Here is a 12,908-nt window from a genome sequence, read left to right as displayed (position 1 = left end):
CCCAAAGGTGGGCGAAGATCCGTTGCCCCTCCGGCTCCCGGCGGAACAGCCCACCACTGATGGAGTTCCAAAAGTCATCTTCAGTAGCGGGGTCAACGCTACCCACCCCGGCCGCCTGCCACACAGCCTGGGCCGTCGGGCATCGGAAGAACAGGTGGCCACAGTCTTCCACTGCCTCGGAGCATAGGACACATTCGGCAGTATTCCCCGGGTACCAGCGTTGACGGAACTGTCGCGTCACCAGTCTACGCCGCAAGAGAAGCCAGCCGAAGATTTTCACCTTCAGTGGGATTCGCCGCCTCCACAGTATACGACTTCGGGGTATGAGGGAGCGGTCTGCTGGACTCCCCTGTCCCCGCAGAATGCAGTATGCAGTTTTGGCCGAAAAACTGGCTCCTCGCCACTCCCAGGTGTCCCGCGCCCCTTCTTGCGGCTGCAAAGAGGCAATCAATCGCTGTAACTTGAGGAAGTCTTCCATTCGTTGCTCGGAAAGATGGGCAGGTAATGTTGGGCACCACGCATTGTCCCACATCCCCGAACCGGGCACTGGGGCGGGCGAGAGACCATATAATCTGGGGAATAGGTCTCGCAGGGGCCCAAGACCGGTCCAATCGTCCAACCAGAATCGAAGGCTGGTTCCATCCCCTAGCTTCGGCCGAAAGAGAGGCTGAGCCTTGGCGAAGACCCCCCTCAGCCCCCTGATGAAAGCGGAGTCCCCTCGGAGGGGTGTAGCCCATTGCTCCCAGTCCATTCCCCTTCCGTAGCTGTCGTGCATGACCGCCGTGACCTGATCTGATGGAGGCTGCATCAGTCGACGTACCCATTTGATCAACAGAGCCATGTTGGTGTGCTGAATGTGCCTGACACCGAGGCCTCCCTGTGACGTGGGAGACATACAGTGTCCCAGCTGACGAGGGCCACGCCTCGATTCCCTTGACTGGGCCCGCTCCAAAAAAATCGCCGCATGCAGCTTTCAAGCCTTCTACGAACGCTCACCGTCATCCTGAAGACTGACATGAAGTGTAGAGGAATCGCGGCTAGCACAGCCTTCACCAAGACCAGTCGCCCTCCTCGAGACAAGAGACGACCTCGCCAGCCTCCCAGCCGCTGTTCAACCCTCTCCACCACCGGTTGCCATTCCCGTGCTCCAACTCAGCCATCAGTGAGAGGCAGGCCCAAATACCGAATGGGCAGGGAGCCAATCGGCGTATATAGAAGTTGGGAGCACTGACACAAATCTTCTGGAGATAGCCCGATACCGACGAGTGTAGACTTGGCCCTATTCAGTTTGAGTCCAGAGAAATCGGAGAAGATGTCCAGCAAGATCTAGAGGTTCTCAGCCTCCTCCACCGATCCCTTGATGAAAAAAGTAGTGTCGTCTGCATACTGAAGGAGTGGGATCCCGCTAGGCCAGCCAGGGGTGTGAAATCCTCTGAGCAGCCCCCTTGCACACAACCGTTCCGAGCACCGCGTCAAGGTATCCGCCGCCAATATAAATAAAAGCCGGGCCAGTGGACATCCTTGCCGGATACCCCATTGGGGGTGGATCCAGCCCCCTTGAGGTCGGCCATTGACTAGGACTGCAAAAGTGCTGGTCGCTACGCAGAGCTTCATCCATCGCACCCAAACCTCCGGGAAACCACGCTTGCGCAATACATTCCAGAGATATCGTCAGTCAAGCGTATCATATGCCTTGGCAAAGTCCACCTTCCACATAAATCCGGAGGTGCCTGTTCGCCTCCAGGCCGCAAGAATTTCCTCTGCCACAACCACACTCTCCACCATGTGTCTACCCGGGACAAAAGCAAATTGAAGAGGGCTCACTAAGTAGCCGATTACCTCGCGAAGTCTGTTGGCAAGTACCTTGGCGATGATCAGGTATATCGAATTGGAGAGAGCGATGGGCCTGAACTCTCCCACTTGTTCAGCTCCCAGACATTTTGGGATAAGCACGATATAAGCTTTGTTCAGCCGGTCCATCTCGCAGGTACCATTCCGGAATTCCTCCAAAGTCGCCATGACCTCCGGACCCACCATATCCCAGCACTCCTTGTAGAAGAAAATTGGCATGCCGTCCGGTCCCTGAGCCCCTTCAGCATTCAACCCACGAATGGCCAGCTGAGCCTCTTCAGTTGAGAAAGGCTCGATTAGCTTAGTTCGTTGCTCTTCCGAGATCCTGGGTGCGTCGGCTCCAGACCACTTCCATTTGTTACGCGGTCCCCGACGGTAGAAAGCCCGAAAGTGGTTAGCTAGGCACGCCCAACCTCCGTCTGGCCGCTGACCACTGTCCTCCACCCGTAAATGGTTGATCTTGTTCATTCTTCGTCTCCCACTTGCTGCTTGATGGAAGAAGCGGGTATTTGCATCCCCTGCCGCCAGCCAAAGCTGCCGTGATCGCTGTCGCCAGTCCATTTCAGTCTTTAAATCCTCCTCAGCCACTACGCCCCGATGGACGCGTCGCCAACTCCTCCGCTGATAAAGGCCGGCTATCCTCCTCTGTGTCCCATCGTTGTATCTCCGCAAGAGCAGCGTCCCTGGTTTGGTTCCAGTCCTCGCGAATCTTCCGGCGGAAGTCGATGAGGTGTCGGCAGAGCCCTGTCAGCTTAGTAGCCAGCCGTGCCGACGCTGATCCGATAGCAGGAACGGTACCCCACCACTCGGCAACTCGCCTCTTGAAGCCCTCCTCTCGTAACCAGGAACGATCTAGCTTGAAATAGGGGGGCTTTGCAGTTCCTGTTTGTGCCTGCCAGGAAATAGGAGTATGATCAGAAATAGGGCGGGGTCGGGACGTGACCTCTGCGGCGGAAACATCTCCAGCAGCGATGGAGCATAGGAATCGATCGAGCCGAGAGCGCGCCAGAGGGCCTGCTGCGCTTCGCCAGGTGAATCGTCGGTCCGAGGGCCCCATTTCTTGAAATCCACAGTTGGCCAGTAGGTTCCTGAACTCCGCCGAACCTGGGTCCATCCCCCCCAAGCCATTTGGCCTGTCCTCGGCCGCCACAGTCACATTGAAATCACCACCAATGAGAATCGGGAGCTCCTGGAATTTGTGGGCAAAGGAGTAAATATCTTCCCACAGTTCCCCTCTTCGCGAGGCCGGTGGTCCGTAGGCCGAGGCCACCACCCATGTCCGCCCGTCCTCACGGTTGGACAAACGGGCTGCAACCACATGCCGCCCTTTCCACTCCTCCAGCTTATCAAAGTCCTCCGCCCTCCAAGCCACTGCAATACCCCCTGATCGGCCAATTGCATCACCGGTTACGTGTGCTCCATCACCCCCCCGGCCGAGGGCGCCCCACACTTGGGGTAGATCCTGCTCTAACATAGTCTCTTGGATGCACACCACCTTTGCCCCCCATTCATTGATATATCTTCCCACTACTCCTGCCTTCGCCGTCACACGGAGGCCTCGCACGCCCATGAGAGGCAATTCATGGGGAGGCTACCGTGGCGCCCTCTACTGTCGAAGCCATCATAGCTCCTGCTGCCTCCGCAATCATTCTCGTCTTGGGATGTTCAACACGTTCTGGCGCTGTCCCCTGGGAGCTGGGCTCAGCCGCGATAGGGGCAGCTGGGGAGGTGGCCTTCGCCTGCCATGACACCTTCCCTTGTTGCTTGAGTCCATGCTTCTCCCCCCTCCGATGAGTCATTCTTGGCTGCTTGCTCATGAGCTGCATCGCGCGTTGTCGCAGGTTTGCGCCCCAAATTTTGAATGCTCGAAGAACCGCCCTCGGAGCCAATCGTGGAAAGCGCCGCAGACTTTTGCCTCCACTCTGTTCGGCCTGCCTGAGGCCCTGAGGTTCCCCTGGTGGACTGTCCGTCCCCTTCGATGCCTGTGGGGGGGTTCCCGACCATCACAAAGTTGGCCGATCGAGGAAGAGGAGGAGGCGGTGGGACCACCAAGAGCTGGACAACCCGGGGCCCCTGGGGCCGCCGCATAAAACTGATCGAGGGAGCATGCCGACGTTGTGGGGTTCCACTTCAAGCACTGTGATTAGAGGGTCTCCGCTCTCCAGCCCGGTGGATATAATCCGGCGAAGGCGAGCAAATTTTCGCACCATATGGGCTGCGTGTTCCACTGAGCGATATCCGAACGGAATGCCATGAGCCTCCACCAAGATCGTACCGTTCTTTATCTTGCATCCCCCGTCTGTCTTTTTGACTCCCCACCATTTGACTGTTCCTTGCGCCGGCATCTGCTGGTGCCATCCACAGATGTTTTCTCTTGCTGCCCGAGGCAATCTTCTAAGTAGGAATTGTTTCTCGTCCACCATTTGGAGTTCCGCCTGAAAAAGCGGGGCATAGTGTTCCGCCAAACCTGCTTGAACTGCCTCCAATGTCGGAGCGCCTCCTTGAACCTCCCCGATGAGAGGTGACTCTGAACTCCGCGAAACTTCTCGAGTCAGCACGGCCTCCCAGCTTTAGGTTCATTGGGCACTCGGATCGGCGGTGACCTGTGCGTCGGCATCGGCGGCAGATTACTGGATCTCTGCAGTCTTTTGCAACATGTCCGCGTCCCAGGCAACGGAAGCAACAGTTCTCGTTGATTCGTTCAAGCCGTCGCTTCTGTTGTGTGGAATGCTCTTCTCGCTGGGCAAATCGGGCTGTCAAAGGGTGCGCACCAGAGCCAGCCCCACGCGGAGCTTCTCGGAGTATGTCTGCAAAAGTACTCCGTTTGCCAGCGTCGGCATCCGACTCCGCACGGCCTGGACTTCGCCGTTTGCCCGCCCGGTCATTCGGTCCGTGGCGCGGGGGGGCCCGCCAGGCCCTACGGCCATAGCTTTGGCTTCTTCGTCGCCTGGGGCTAGGACTCGGCGCCTTCCACTTCCCATCCTCTGGAGCCGATGCTAAGTCGGCACACTCTGGCAAGATGCCCCGGCTCGCCACACTCATAACACTTCATAGCCGACCCCACATGTCGCTCCCGAGTATGGCTACCTCCCCCATGAGACATCTCAACCCTCCATCCATTTTTGCCATCAAGCTCACGGATAGCATCAAGAGCATCCCTTCTGTCAGCAAATTCAACAAAAGCATAACCTGGAGGTTTACGGGCCACCCATACACTTCTCAAAGCGCCAGAGGTCCAAACTTGTCTTCAAGCTCCCTTTTAGTAAAACTGGCGTCCAGGTTTCCAACGTATATCCGTGCCATGTATTTTGCACAATCGCGCCAAAGGAAACCCTCAGCAGATCCTTCACGTCGGCGAGAGGGGTGGAACCCCGCTTCAGGAAAAAACGGCCGCCCTGAACCGACCGGCAGCTTCGTCCCCAGTCCTTTCTTTCTTCTTCCTCGGGCGCTAGGGTTTCCGGTCAAGGAAGGCTAGATTGCGACATAAACGGACAAGACGTCTTTGTAGACTGCTCAGTTCCATCTCTCGGGCTCCCGATCAGAGCCTGCAATGGAACCCAGTCTATCTCCGACTATGCCCCGAAAATTGCTTTTCCGCCGGCTAGCACGTCTGTTGAGGCCTTCATCCTCCTGGAGATCACATCATTTCTATGGAGCCATAGTCCCCAAAGTGCTGTCAGCACTTGGCCCCCCACTTCTCTTCGTCTTTGTCTGATTTTCTGCATGGACTCCAAGAAGGCCTCCTCTGATTTTGCAGTCACCACCAGCTATGCTCGGGTGGCGCAAATGGTGCATGCACCGGGCACCCAAAAAACAGGTGATAACAATCCTCGTCGCCTCCTGAGCACAATACGCATGCTGCCGATGCATCTGGAGACATCCTCTTGCGGAAGACGCGGGTCACCAATCTCTTTCGGAACAAGAGCCACCCAAAAATCTTTACCTTAAGCAGGACCTTCAGGCGCCAAACGGCTCGGCACGCCTGGGTTGTAGCTTGGTCTTCCACATTTCCCTAGTGGATCCATGCATGGGCTTTCAAACAGAAAAGGGAGCACTCATCCCATCCCAGCCATCTTTTTCTCGCGGGTTGTGGGCGGATCTGCTTAGGCGCTTGTTGCATGGCCAAGAAATCGGCTAGTCTTTGGTCTGACAGGGTGCTGTCAACCCTTGGGTTCCATATGCTGTCCCAGCGCTCTCCCACTATAGCCCCGGGGCATCGGGCGAGCGCAAAAATCCAAGGGAATGTGTTAAGACCCCGCTAAGGGTTTACCAGAGAAGGAAGTCGAAAAAGCCCCCTGACGTTTCAACTTCCGCGGGGGACTCTTTGACTTCCCCTGACATTTCAACTTCCCCGGGGGATGCTTCGACTTCCCTGGGGGACGTTTTGGTTCCCGACCAACCCTCTATTTAAGAGAGGAGACCAGGGAGCTGGGAGGCATGAACAAAATCTTATCGTGAGTCTTCTCCCTTCTCTCCTGACCCTAACTCCTCTCCATTCCTGCTCCTATAACGACCTTCAACCCTGCCACCAAGCCTCCTGGCGACAAGTGGAGCAAGCTTGCTCCATCCATTCCTTTCTGTTTCCCTCTATCTTTTTCCCCCTTTTCCCATTTGTTCTGTGTTCGAACTTGGTTGAGGACAACATTTTGGAGTTTTCATTACGAGTATCAGTGGGTCTCAACAGAATGCTTCTCGCAAGGGCCCGCGTGCCAACCAGTGGTCTGCCCAAAATGGAAAAAGAGAAACGTCACCTATTTAGACTGAATAAAACTACCCGGACTTTGGGAAAGATTTATTGAAGGCCTTGCCAAAACGGCGACGCCCCCCTGATTTGGACTGTTTTCTCATCCCACATAAAAACCCCGACCGTAGTTGTCTCTCAGGATTTTTATGGTTAGGTCATTGCAAGGTTGTATGATCCTTGTCACCCATTTTGTTAGCAGTACCGTATTCATGCTTTGAATATGCAATACACTCACACCACCTTGTTTGGTGGGCCTACAGACGGTATCCCAAGCAACTAGTGCCAGCCCTTGACTCTGGTTAGTTCCGGTGCCTTTCCCTGGGAAATGTCTCATCAGGCCTTCAATTCTCTGACCAATTCCAATTGGCATCTTGAACAATGAGAGCTGAAAGATGGGAATTGCTGACAAGACAGACCTCATTAGCATCAATCGACCACCTCTGGACAACACTTAGGCTTGCCAACCTTCCAACTGCCTCTCAACCTGGAATGTGCACAGCAACGAAGCTAGAAGAGGTCTGGAATGTGGAAGGCGATCCACAGAGGAACAGAGGGTGGAGCTATTTCCTGCTACGCTTTTGGCTTCTGTTGAATATATGGGCTGAATAATGATATGAAGACAAGTATTAACAGGCCCAAAAGCATTCAGACAGATATCAGGCCCCTAAGCCCATTATCCGATCTGGTTAGGTACCAGATCGAATCGATAACGGCTAGTCAAACTAGCTGTTAACTAGCCGTTAGGAGACTAGACGTTAGAAGGCTAGTATAAATGTACCCAATAAACTGGTGTAACGTTTAGCCTTTTTCTGTGAAAAAAATTGTTCTTTCTCTCTTGCTCTCTTCTGCTCCATTCTGCTCAACTATCATCAGTTTAAATCGACAGTTTCTATTGCCTATCAGTATGTATGATGTATCAGGCGACTTGGACACAACTTTAAAAGAAAGAAAGAAAGAAAGGTGAGCCACTTTGATACGTGGCCCGTACATATAAATACAAGACCTCAAAATAAAAGGAATGCCAGGGCCGCTTATAGTGTGTCCCATTAATTGATCATAACTATATCCTGGAAATCCTGAAAGGTGTCCAGGTTTCCCTTTGCTTAACAAGATCTGGAATATTGGACGTTGCCTATGCAAAACCCAAAATGGCACAAAACCATGTTGGCCCACTTAAACATGTAAGGAAAGAGTGAGAAAAGGGAAGAGAGGGCTGCTGACTAACAGTGAGAATGATAGGGAAAAGTCAAAAACTAACAATCCTTGATAGTTCTAGATCTTTCTAGAAACTTTCACCTTCTAGAACATGCTAGCAGTAGCTGAGCTGGGCATACTACCAAAAACTACCACTCCTAAAAGTGGCTCCATTCAATGCCCCACATTATGATTTTTTTTTTTAGGTGAAAGGGGAAGATCACCTGGAATCAGTGATCAATCCAATACTAATTAGATATAAACATGTGTTACAAGCATAACCAAACTCATCCCCCCTTTCATGTCTTTCTAAACCAGTATGTAACAAGACCCTCCTCTTTGTGAATGATGCCCTCCTTCGAAGCTGTCCTGCCCTTGAAAACGATCTCATTACGGTGCAGCCATACATCCCATAACACCACAAATATCTTTCTCCACTCGGACTCCATCCTAAATATTCCACAACAGAGAGAGCTCACGAACGCCTCATCTCAAGTAACGTCCACCCCTGGGATTTGTTGGCTGCCCCAAATTGCCTGAGCAAACGGGCACCAAAAGAACAGATGAGAGCAATCTTCTTCACCATCTGTGCACAGGACACACTCGGTCCAAGTGTCCGCCAACATAATGAAATAAGTGCCATTTTATGAGCCAAATCTGATCCGTATTTCCATGAGATTCCATCTCTGGATAGATATTGCATTGGTTACAAGATGGAAATAATCACATTACCTTGAAGCTTGTTAAAATTGATGCTCCTTTCCAGGACCCCAACAGAACCCGAATGCTTGGAGAAATACCCATGATCAGGATCGTACAAGGCAGACCTAACGAAATCCCGAACCTGTAACCAACAAATTCAATTGATCAGCATAAAACGAATTTCAGAAGCTTATCAGAATCTGCAACCAACAGATCAACGATAAATTCAACATCAGACGTCAAATGATCGAAATTAAATCACTGGAAGCTTACAAGAACGGGGTTTTTCGGCGGCGGCAGCGGCAAAGGAGAGGTGTCGGCGGCGGCTCTTGCGAGGTTCGAATTCGTGGAGAAGAACGAGGATGGCGAGTATGGCGAGAGTGCGCGGATCAGTAGAGTAGAGTGGAGAAGTCGTCTGGCGATGAGTGAAGATTCCGGTGCAGAGATCGAAGTTGTTGTAGGGAACGCCCGGGAACAACGGCGCCATTGATCTACCAGGCGCGCCATGATCGCTCCGCTTACGAGAGAGAGAAGGGGGGGAGATATAGAGAGAGAGAGAGAGAGTAGAGAGAGACAGAGAATGTAGAGAATAGAGAGAGAGAGAGAGAGAATGGAAAGAAAATAGGGAGAGAAAATAGAGAGAGAGAATGGAGAGAAAATAGAGAGAATAGAGACAGAGAGAGAAAGTAGAGAAAATAAAAAGAAGAGAGATAGAGAAATCGATAGATAGTTAGAGAATGGAGACCAAATAGGGAGAAGATAGAGATATAGAGATAGATAAAGAATGGAGAAAAGAGAGAGAAAGAATAGTGCAGGATAGTCTAATGGATGGGAGGGGACGAAGATCATCTCATCCTATGTCCTAATTTTTAGTTGTTCTCCTGACTCATCCCGTCCTACTGTTTTTCGCCCACGTCCGTCCCGTCCAGAAACCATCACAGACGAGAAATTCTCATCTAGTCCCGCATCGGGGATTGAAAAATAGGTCAGTAATTTAATTTAATGATTTTGCCAGCTCTTCTCTGCCTACCTCTCTCTCTAAAATTTCAGTCTCCTGCTCACAGCTCGACTCTCCCTCTAGGCTCACCATTTCATTCCTATTAGTCTAAGACTTTGAGCTCTTGTAGAGCACTATATCCGAGGATGAAGAGGAGTCATTTGTCCGATGACGTCCCACGTGCCGTGGGATTCGCACGTGCAACAGCACACTCACATTTTCTGTTGGGTTCCTTTAAATAAGACAGTGGCCGATCATGGGAGGACACGAGGAATATTCACGATGTTGTCTCTACGATGGGTGGAGATACTCTAGCTCGAGAGAAGGGAGGAGTTGTTTCCGATCCGGCCTGTGCTCTACTTTCTTCTTCACAGTTCCTTTCTATTTCTCTCTCTCTTCCCATACTTGTCGGTTCCCTTAGGAGAAGACTCTGAATCTATTTTGACCGTGTGTGGGCATTCTGGTCGTACATTGTTACAGTTCGTGCAATTCGAGATTCTGATATCTCCGCTATTTCTGCTATTAGGTGTACTATCATTTTGGTATCAAAGCATCAGTCGGTCTTCGGATTACCATGTCGTTCTAGAAACGACAATTGAAGATCTTGCAAATAGAGTTTCCACATATTAAAAGAGAGTGACCAATGTGCTGGATCACCTGATGCAAGAAGTGGTGGCTATCTCTGCTAGTATGAAGAACAAGGCATCTATGTCAGCCCATCAAGGCACTATCGATGCCGATATGGATGTTCCAAGATTGCTAGCACCGCAAACAGTTCAAGACAGAAGGTTCGAGGTGGATCACTATTTCAAACGTGGCGATCTTCAAATATTTGGAGGCTATCAGCCAAAATCTTGGATGAAGAGTGTGATGAAAATATATGTGGCTTGCAAGCCAATCACACATTCCACATCTCGTTCCATATTCATTAATAGAAATTATTCATTAGTGTGTGTGTTACGCTTAAAATGAAGTCCATGAATACATGATCCAACTTAGTGAATTATGATAAGATTGTAACACGGAGATCACTAGTCTTAAAGCATGTGTTCTAAATATTTGTATTTGAAGGATATGCGAGAAGGACATTGAAGTATCCGGATAGAATATTACTGTCTAGCCTCACTCATCTGATGAGTATGATCGTTCCCGTAGCCATTAGTGTGGAGACACCAAGGATAAACAGTGGGTGCTCTTTAGTGGAAAATTTTCACTACATTGATTCGTGTGAATCCCTGAATGGTATTATACCAAACTGTCAATCAGGTTTATTCACGTCACGGTTGTGTAAGTGGTCCTTAGAGACTTGAGATACCAAAGACATATTGTGGATGGACGGTTGTACTTTGACTATGACCTACGTGTCCCTACCCATGGGATTCTAAAAGGTCTTAATTAGGGTACATCAAGAAGTTCACGAAGAAGAGTAAGTGGTCAAGATGGGATCATCCACCCTCGGTATAAGAGGTGACAGCTCAAGGAAGATGATGTGATTAATTCCTTGGCCAAGGCAGTGAAAGATCAAAGAAGATTTCTCCGATGATTTCTGTACTAACTCGGATGACTGATTAGGGTTTGATAATTGACCATACCCTAAGTCGTCCAAGGAGCGTCAAGTGGATGAGGGACTATACATACACGGTAACCGATGATGAACAGGTTCCATTAGTGAGTCAATACACACTCCTTTGTATCTTCCAGAGCACGAGATGTAGCTTGGCACCCCACGTGTTGGAGACTCGACCTATCGATCAGGTTAAATCAATATGACATTAATTAATATATATGATGATATAGTTAATTAATTTGGAAGGCCAATATATGTTATTGGGCCGCTAGAGTCGTTAACTAGACTAATACATGGGCCTAGAGGGTCACACGCAAAAGGTCTTTTGGACGTCGGAATATATACTCAAGTTTTGAGTGTTTTTATGAAAAGTACCCACTTAGTATAAATAGCTGAAGGCCCTGAATGAAATTCACCCAGGCCATAAATTTTCAGGGGCTTTCCACGTCCTCTCCTGCCTCCCCACACCACTTCTCCACTCTCGATGCGATCAGGATAACGTAACAACAACGATGAAGAGTGTAAAAGGCTCGTCAACGAGGAGGAGATCCAACATGCCGAGGACTGTGTGGATACGTCTAGATACTGCACACTTGAGCAGCTGGACTCATCTCGCTCCAGGGATCCAAGAAATCACAGATGTCATCCGTGCAAAGGTACTTCAATTCAATTATTTTATCAATGTCGTTAGGATTCCATAATGAATTTTCCGCTGCATGGAATCCTTGTCTTCGTCCATATCTTGGCCACTAGAACCCAACAATGTGGGCATCCTCCACCAATTGTGCGACGGTTCTGAATTTATTTGTTCAATGAAGAAATTACCATCATTGAAGTTACAACATTAGTCGATGTGCTCACAACCCACCTTGCAGACACTATACAGAATTCAGGGGAATTATTGCAAATAGAGCAGAAGGATGCATTATGGACCATCTGCAATGCAATGATGTAGTATCCAATGTTACTTTGGCGCAATTAAACATTTGCTAGTGTGGCGATATTGGATCCATTTTCAAAATTTGAGGTAGTGGACCTGTCATGCCACCAAAATATGCTCTCTTATCTTGGTAGTTCGACTGTTGACTCAGACTATACATCAGATTCAAACTCTTGGGTCTATGGGTCAAAGCAAGGATAATATTTACAAGGCCGACGACCACCACATCATGTCACCTCTACACATCATTTTATGTGACAGGGCTATCATCATCGATCACACTCAACACCCACGCAAGAGCTAGAGAACTACATCAACATCCCATGTAGCGAGGAAGAAGACACTCCCTTGAGTTGGTGGAAGGAGGTTGGCACACGGTACTTTCCAAAGTCGTCCAAGATTGCACTTCAATTTCTTTTTGTAAACCCGACTAGCACACCAGTGAACCAAATTTTCTCCATTAGTTGAGGCGTCATCACATATTGTGGATCCCGCCTAGAAGTAGAATTTGAGAACTTAGCATGGCTTATCTTCTTATCTCTTTGTCTTAACATATTGGATCCATTTTCCTCTCTTACTCTTTCCATTTGTATTCTCAGACATCTCACTCTTTATATGCATCCCTTCCATATCACTCTAACATTCTCTACTTCTCTCTATTTTCCTTTCTTACTCGCTCCAGCTATGTATCTATTGCTTATCCTTTGATGTTTAAATTTCTATCCATCTCAATTCTCTTCTCTCTCTATTCTCTTTGGCTTAACATGATCTCCACAAACCTGTAAATCATTCCTTCATATTCTTGCTTGCAGCTAAGATAAATGTCCGCGACATATGGAATTCTCTTGGCTTTGATCTTTCCACCATTTGTGGTCAATGATATTATCCTCGTCATTCTTGAGGGTTGTGGTTA

At 49.8% G+C, this 12,908-nt stretch overlaps 1 protein-coding gene across 1 annotated transcript in view; it reads right to left on the bottom strand.

Moving 5' to 3' along the window:
* LOC144715978 (NADH dehydrogenase ubiquinone complex I, assembly factor-like protein (DUF185)) overlaps positions 1-9,098 on the bottom strand; it is a 68,001-nt gene extending 58,903 nt beyond the window's left edge. Inside the window, exons 1-2 of the mRNA XM_078590942.1 lie at positions 8,765-9,098; positions 8,522-8,633 (exon numbers count right to left, since the gene is read on the bottom strand). Of these exons, the coding sequence (XP_078447068.1) occupies positions 8,522-8,633; positions 8,765-8,998 (346 nt within the window). The 5' untranslated portion in view covers positions 8,999-9,098. The remainder of the gene's footprint in view (positions 1-8,521; positions 8,634-8,764) is intronic.
* Positions 9,099-12,908: the final 3,810 nt, after the last annotated feature.

This window comes from Wolffia australiana, chromosome 20, assembly GCF_029677425.1.
Source record: "Wolffia australiana isolate 7733 chromosome 20, ASM2967742v1".
In the NCBI taxonomy this organism is placed as follows: Eukaryota; Viridiplantae; Streptophyta; class Magnoliopsida; order Alismatales; family Araceae; genus Wolffia; species Wolffia australiana.
The sequence above is the reverse complement of the archived record's forward strand: the minus strand, read 5'-3'. Positions and strand labels throughout refer to the sequence as shown.